Source organism: Oncorhynchus mykiss, chromosome 18, assembly GCF_013265735.2.
Source record: "Oncorhynchus mykiss isolate Arlee chromosome 18, USDA_OmykA_1.1, whole genome shotgun sequence".
NCBI lineage: Eukaryota > Metazoa > Chordata > Actinopteri > Salmoniformes > Salmonidae > Oncorhynchus > Oncorhynchus mykiss.
Window position 1 is genome coordinate 6,953,042 of NC_048582.1, and position 8,255 is coordinate 6,961,296.

The 8,255-nt window shown below is 41.1% G+C and overlaps 1 protein-coding gene across 2 annotated transcripts in view; it reads left to right on the forward strand.

Annotated features, from left to right (window-relative positions):
• The window catches only part of LOC118941079 (retinoschisin-like), an 11,493-nt gene extending 5,730 nt beyond the window's left edge, over positions 1-5,763 (forward strand). For both annotated transcript variants that reach the window (XM_036951549.1, XM_036951550.1), the window contains exons 5-7: positions 3,681-3,822; positions 4,180-4,375; positions 4,852-5,763. In XM_036951549.1, the coding sequence (XP_036807444.1) occupies positions 3,681-3,822; positions 4,180-4,375; positions 4,852-5,004 (491 nt within the window). In that variant the 3' untranslated portion in view covers positions 5,005-5,763. The remainder of the gene's footprint in view (positions 1-3,680; positions 3,823-4,179; positions 4,376-4,851) is intronic.
• The last annotated feature ends 2,492 nt before the right edge of the window (positions 5,764-8,255 follow it).

Genomic DNA, 8,255 nt, shown 5'->3' on the forward strand with positions numbered 1-8,255 from the left:
TCTCTCTCCTGTCTCTCTCTCTCTGCCTCTCTGTCTCTCTCTGTCTCTCTCTGTCTCCTGTCTCTCTCTCTCTGCCTCTCTGTCTGTCTCTGTCTCAGTCTATCTGGTTGTTTAGTAGCTAGGTGCTACATGTAGCTTTGTCGCTGGCCTGGGATCTCATGATCTGTATGTAGTCGTCAGTACTTTAGGCACGGTAAGCTGGGTGTGCATCATACATAAATGATTATAAACTGGAACCATTCTACAGAAGACTTGACACTCATTAACCTGACTTCAATATCTTGTGAGCAGACATCCAATCACAGTTAGATGTAGAAATATCAACTAAATGAACATCATATCGGTATGTTGAGTTACCGTAGTTACCATAGGTCTACTGGTATGTATTCAATTGGAATGGATCAATATTGTTTTTAATTTAATTTGATTGGAAGCTGAGATCTTTGTAGGGGCTGAGAGGTGTGTGTGTGTGTGTGTGTGTGTGTGTGTGTGTGTGTGTGTGTGTGTGTGTGTGTGTGTGTGTGTGTGTGTGTGTGTATAAAGTGACTATGAGCTGGAACCTGAACAAGTTTGTGCCTGCAGTCAGGTGGAATGTCATTAATCAGCAGATGGAGAGCCTCCTTGCTCCATTTCACACAGGCTGTGTGTGTAATCACATGACAGACAGACAGACAGACAGACAGACAGACAGACAGACAGACAGACAGACAGACAGACAGACAGACAGACAGACAGACAGACAGACAGACAGACAGACAGACAGACAGACAGACAGAGAGTACTGTGCAGTTTGCTAGCAGGATTATCCCTTTACTAGAAGAGGGTTGTGATGCACAGATTACTAGGACCAAAATAGGACGTCTGTCCTTCTCACACTTATAAAAAGGAAAGGTGTTGATTGGGTGATCAGATCCTCCTCTATCTTCCTGTTCAAACAGCAGAGTGGATAGGAGAGGCTGGGTTGCATCCCAAATGAATCCCTATTCCCTCCAATGCACTTCTTTGGAGCAGATTATTATGGGCCATAGGGACGCAGCCTGATACTGGTCCCAAAGAGTCAAACAGCAGGCTACTACTATACTATTACTACTATACTACTACTACTACTACTACTATTAGTATTACTATACTACTACTACTACTATTAGTATTACTACTACTACTACTACTACTATACTATCACTACTATACTACTACTACTATCAGTATTATTACTACTACTACTACTGCTACTATACTATTACTACTATACTACTACTACTACTATTAGTATTACTACTACTACTACTACTACTACTACTACTACTACTACTATTAGTATTATTACTACTACTACTACTACTACTACTACTACTACTACTACTACTATTAGTATTATTACTACTACTATTAGTATTATTACTACTACCACTATACTACTACTACTACTACTACTACTACTACTACTACTACTACTACTACTACTACTACACTATTACTACTATACTAATACTACTACTATTAGTATTATTATTACTACTACTACTACAACTACTATACTACTGCGACTACTACTACTATTAGTATTACTACTACTACTACTACTATACTACTTCTACTACTATTATACTACTTCTACTACTATTATACTACTACTACTTCTACTACTACTACTACTATTATTACTATTACTACTATTAAACTACTTCTACTACTATTATACTACTACTACTATTATTACTATTACTACTACTAAACTACTTCTACTACTATTATACTACTACTACTATTATTACTATTACTACTACTAAACTACTTCTACTACTATTATACTACTACTACTATTATTACTATTACTACTACTACACTACTTCCACTACTATTATACTACTACTACTATTACTACTACTACTATTAGTATTATTACTATTATTAGTATTGCTACTACTACTACTAAACTACTTACACTACTATTCTACTACTACTATTATACTACTTCTACTACTATGATATTACTACTACTACTATTATTATTACTACTACTACTATTATACTACTACTACTACTACTAAAACTACTACTACTACCACTACTACTACTACTACTATTATACTACTACTACTACTACTACTATTCATACTATTACTACTACTAACAGGTGGTTCTATTTGGCCCCTCATTGTTGGACATAAAAGACTGTAACAGCAGGAAATCAGCTCCAAGTAATTTTAATTGAAGAAATGTGTTCCGTAGTATTCCTACGCATTATAGAGAGACGTGGTTGTATACAGATGTAAGCTGTATACAGTGATTGTATACAGATGTAAGCTGTATACAGTGATTGTATACAGATGTAAGCTGTATACAGTGATTGTATACAGATGTAAGCTGTATACAGTGATTGTATACAGATGTAAGCTGTATACAGTGATTGTATACAGATGTAAGCTGTATACAGTGATTGTATACAGATGTAAACTTTGAAAGCAAGTTCTATGCACACATTATACTCTACCTGTTTAGGCTTCTTGCAGTCAATTTGCAGTCTAAAAATGACCATCCGCTCAATAGTAAATCGCCCCACGGCTCAATTTAGTTGTGTGATCCATGTCCCACTCATTGTTGGTTATCCAGGAAGGAAACAACTTGGTAGGGTTAAAGCCTCTGGTAGGATGTGGCAGCCAACCATCTGCTGTGCTCTTCTACTAATGGATGTTTATCTAATAGATGTTTATCTAATAGATGTTTATCTAATAGATGTTTATCTAATAGATGTTTATCTAATATATGTTTATCTAATAGATGTTTATCTAATAGATGTTTATCTAATAGATGTTTATCTAATAGATGTTTATTTTCAATGTGGAGAATTAAAACAGAAGGATTTAGGATTGGAGATATATGAGTCCAAAATGGCACCCTATTCCCTACATAGTGCACTACTTTTGGATGGAGCAGGAAATCTGGGACTCAGAGGGGCTGGGTGGGTTGGAGGGAGAGGATTAATGTGGTGGTGGTTCGTTAGGCACAGGCTACCACAGTCACCAGATGTGACCTTGCATGCTGGTGTTGTCTTTCATAACAACAAGCTGGGTGGATGTTCCAGTTAGCTTCTGCAACCAGGAAGTGTTTTTTCCCTTTGTTGAAGGCAGCAGAGCCCTTCACATTCAGTTCAGAATACAGTGTTTCCTGTGTAGAGAAGTGTCTTCCATTGGGCTAGCCTGTAGTGACTATGTGGTCTCCAACAACATACAATATGCAGATGATACGTGTCCTAGGATAAGAGGACCTGTGACAATGATACGTGTCCTAGGATAGGAGGACCTGTGACGATGATACGTGTCCTAGGATAGGAGGACCTGTGACGATGATACGTGTCCTAGGATAGGAGGACCTGTGACGATGATACGTGTCCTAGGATAGGAGGACCTGTGACGATGATACGTGTCCTAGGATAGGAGGACCTGTGACGATGATACGTGTCCTAGGATAGGAGGACCTGTGACGATGATACGTGTCCTAGGATAGGAGGACCTGTGACGATGATACGTGTCCTAGGATAGGAGGACCTGTGACGATAACTACAAAATAATTAGCATCAGTGTGACGTCCATTGTTTGGCATCCAATGTTAACATTTGAACTACTTCCTTGTTGTCGACCATGATTTCCGTCTCTCACCTTGGCGTTCCTCTTCTCCAGAGTGTCCGTACCACAAGCCTCTGGGTTTGGAGGCTGGATCAGTCAGACCAGACCAGATCAGCTGCTCCAACGAGGACCAGTACACTGGCTGGTTCTCTTCCTGGCTCCCCAGCAATGCCAGACTCAACAACCAGGGCTTTGGGTGAGTCCCCTGCCCCATCCTCTCCCTCAGGACCAACCCCTGGTAGGGCCTCTATCTCCCCCTCCCTGTAAAGGAGGACATTGGCTCAATCAGTAACCTCAGTGTTCCTTTGGGAAATGGCTCTTCTGACCTCATTGGTAAAATAATGGTCCCCTCCAGGTCATTGTTTTTGCCTAGGCTTTAGCTCAGCGGGCTAACACAGTTTCCCCGGCGGTTCCCCTCCAGGTCATTGTTTTTGCCTAGGCTTTAGCTCAGCGGGCTAACATAGTTTCCCTGGCGGTTCCCCTCCAGGTCATTGTTTTTGCCTAGGCTTTAGCTCAGCGGGCTAACATAGTTTCCCTGGCGATTCCCCTCCAGGTGTGCTTGGCTGTCTAAGTTCCAGGACAACAGCCAGTGGTTGCAGATTGACCTGAAGGAGGTGATGGTGGTGTCTGGTATCCTGACCCAGGGGCGCTGTGATGCTGACGAATGGATCACCAAGTACAGCGTCCAGTACCGCACCGACCAGAATCTCAACTGGATCTACTACAAGGACCAGACGGGGAACAACAGGGTGGGCCCATCATAAAGACCTTTTACATTTAGTCACTGAGAAGATGCTCTTATTCAGAGAGACTCACAGTCAATAAATACTGTAACAAAACTTTTTTTACAATCATAACTTAGTTCATATACTTACATCATACATGGGTCATTATGACATCACAAGGTTTACACATGTAATAATGTCCATGGATGTTTTTCTAAAACGACTTGTTTTGTTGGAGGTCAGCTTTCACATCAATACATGGTTCATTATGACATCACAAGATCTACACATGTAATAATGTGGAAGACAGTCTTGGGATTTATACATACAGTATATCAAAATCAATCCTTCTCATCAGATCCCATATTTCTTTGGTTCTGTAGCAGTTCAGTCCAAGGGGTTGTAAAGTCTAGTCCTGCTCGGTGAGGCAGGACATCTGGCAGGAGGATTCTCCATCTGTGTCGTCTCTCCTCCTCACACTGCTCCGTTTCTCTCCTCAGGTGTTCTACGGGAACTCGGACCGCTCCTCCTCGGTTCAGAACCTCCTGCGTCCTCCCATGGTAACTCGCTACATCCGTTTGCTCCCTCTGGGCTGGCACACACGTATCGCCATCCGCATGGAGCTGCTGCTCTGCATGAGCAAGTGTACCTGATTCTGTCTGTCCTGACGACCAGGGTCACACTCAGCAGGGTACAACACCGTGGAACGTTCAGACAGAAAATGTAATGAATAGAACTGACATGATTCTACATGACAGAAAGTCATATTGGTTCTACACAATATATTTCAATGTGACGGTCCTGTAATGATACACCATCCTGAACAGGCCCAAGGAGAGCCCTGGTCGTTCCCCTGGTCGTTCCCCTGGTCGTTCCCCTGCATGTTCCCTATGCCAAGGTGGAATCTACTGCTCTGGAAACCCTAGTTTCCTTCCCTTCCCCAAACGGTTAAGTAATATCTCTCTCCCAGGGATGGGGGTTATGTGTGAAAAGGTCCATTCTGTTTTCAGATTAGATGTGTTACAACAACAGTTTTATTCATGATATTTTTTTTATACTGAACATAAAGAGGTGGATGGCCAGGTGTTTCCACTTGGGGGAGGAAGAGAGGATAAATACACGCCTGTCAACCGACAAACACAGAGAAATTGGGGATGATTATGTGATGAGGAAAGCTCAGAGAAAGAGAAGACTACCAGTCCTGTGGTTAACTGGATGTTGTGTACTGTGTTGTGTACTGTGTTGTGTACTGTACTGTACTGTACTGTGTTGTGTACTGTGCTGTACTGTACTGTACTGTGTTGTGTATGTAGTTTGTGACAGTGATGTAGAGGTATCGTTCGTTGCTTGTTTTATTGTATTCATTTAAAGTTGACCAAAACCAGTTCCTGAAATAAAGACAAACTCTTGTACTCTTTTGTTTCGGAGTATCATTGAACAATATTCCTGTGTAATATTCCTCTGATGTCCAGTTTAAAATACACCTGGAGGAATCTCCACGTGTGATGTGTGAAAACCTTTTCCTGATCCCCCAAAAAAACAATTCATGCCAGTTAACAGGGTAGATCCATGTGGTTTTAATTCTTATTTACAGTCAGAGACCAAATATACACATATATAAATAATGCTGTTTATGTGTGATGTCATGCAAATAAAATCCTGTGGGTCAATTTTAAACAAACAAACAACCGGAAGTGATTTATAATTCAGGATCTGGATCATCTGGAATTTAGGATCATCTCAAACTGATGTGTTTTTCTGCCATTTTAATCCTGTGACGGCGTGAAGGATTGTTCACTTCAAACAACCCCGAAACGACAGTTAGGAATTATATAACAATGAGTTGACATAAACAGAGACATAAAGAGACGTAAACAGAGACATAAACAGACATAAACAGAGACATAAAGAGACATAAACAGACATAAAGAGACATAAACGGCAGTTAGGAATTATATAACAATGAGTTGACATAAACAGAGACATAAAGAGACATAAACAGAGACATAAACAGACATAAACAGAGACATAAAGAGACATAAACAGAGACATAAACAGACATAAAGAGACATAAACGGCAGTTAGGAATTATATAACAATGAGTTGACATAAAGAGACATAAAGAGACATAAACAGACATAAAGAGACATAAACAGCAGTTAGAAATGATTTAACAATGAGTTAACATAAAGAGACAAAGAGACATAAACAGCAGTTAGAAATGATATAACAATGAGTTAACATAAAGAGACATAAACAGAGACATAAACAGAGACATGAAGAGACATAAACTGCAGGTGTAGGCTATTTGAGGTTAGACATTAGTGGGATAGCCTGGTGGTCCCAGATCGATCTAAAGAGCACAAACAGATCGGGGACCACCAGGCTAAAGTAAAGGTGATCTTAAACCCAATATAATGAAATCACACCGTAAAGATTTCATGATAGTTGCTGCAACTGGTCCTTGGAGTGTTTTTGCCACAGAACCCCTGGAAGACATTGAGTTCTATTGGACACAGAACCCCTGGAAGACATTGAGTTCTATTGGACACAGAACCCCTGGAAGACATTGAGTTCTATTGGACACAGAACCCCTGGAAGACATTGAGTTCTATTGGACACAGAACCCCTGGAAGACATTGAGTTCTATTGGACACAGAACCCCTGGAAGACATTGAGTTCTATTGGACACAGAACCCCTGGAAGACATTGAGTTCTATTGGACACAGAACCCCTGGAAGACATTGACTTCTATTGGACACAGAACCCCTGGAAGACATTGAGTTCTATTGGACACAGAACCCCTGGAAGACATTGAGTTCTATTGGACACAGAACCCCTGGAAGACATTGAGTTCTATTGGACACAGAACCTCTGGAAGACATTGAGTTCTATTGGACACAGAACCCCTGGAAGACATTGAGTTATATTGGACACAGAACCCCTGGAAGACATTGAGTTCTATTGGACACAGAACCTCTGGAAGACATTGAGTTCTACTGGACACAGAACCCCTGGAAGACATTGAGTTCTATTGGACACAGAACCCCTGGAAGACATTGAGTTCTATTGGACACAGAACCCCTGGAAGACATTGAGTTCTATTGGACACAGAACCTCTGGAAGACATTGAGTTCTATTGGACACAGAACCCCTGGAAGACATTGAGTTCTATTGGACACAGAACCCCTGGAAGACATTGAGTTCTATTGGACACAGAACCCCTGGAAGACATTGAGTTCTATTGGACACAGAACCTCTGGAAGACATTGAGCTCTATTGGACACAGAACCCCTGGAAGACATTGAGTTCTATTGGACACAGAACCACTGGAAGACATTGAGTTCTATTGGACACAGAACCCCTGGAAGACATTGAGTTCTATTGGACACAGAACCCCTGGAAGACATTGAGTTCTATTGGACACAGAACCCCTGGAAGACATTGAGTTCTATTGGACACAGAACCCCTGGAAGACATTGAGTTCTATTGGACACAGAACCCCTGGAAGACATTGAGTTATATTGGACACAGAACCCCTGGAAGACATTGAGTTATATTGGACACAGAACCCCTGGAAGACATTGAGTTCTATTGGACACAGAACCTCTGGAAAACATTGAGTTCTATTGGACACAGAACCTCTGGAAGACATTGAGTTCTATTGGACACAGAACCTCTGGAAAACATTGAGTTCTATTGGACACAGAACGATGGTTACGACAAGTACCAGGATGCAACGCAGACAAGAGAAAAGTGGAACTGAAGTTCAACCCTGGAAGTGATGTTTCCAAACTGAAAAAGCCTGTATTCAACCTGGACGGCACAATGACAGGTGACGGACCAAAGCTGTTCAATTAAAACGTTACTGTCAACTGTTAGTGTAGAACTCAATGTTCAATTA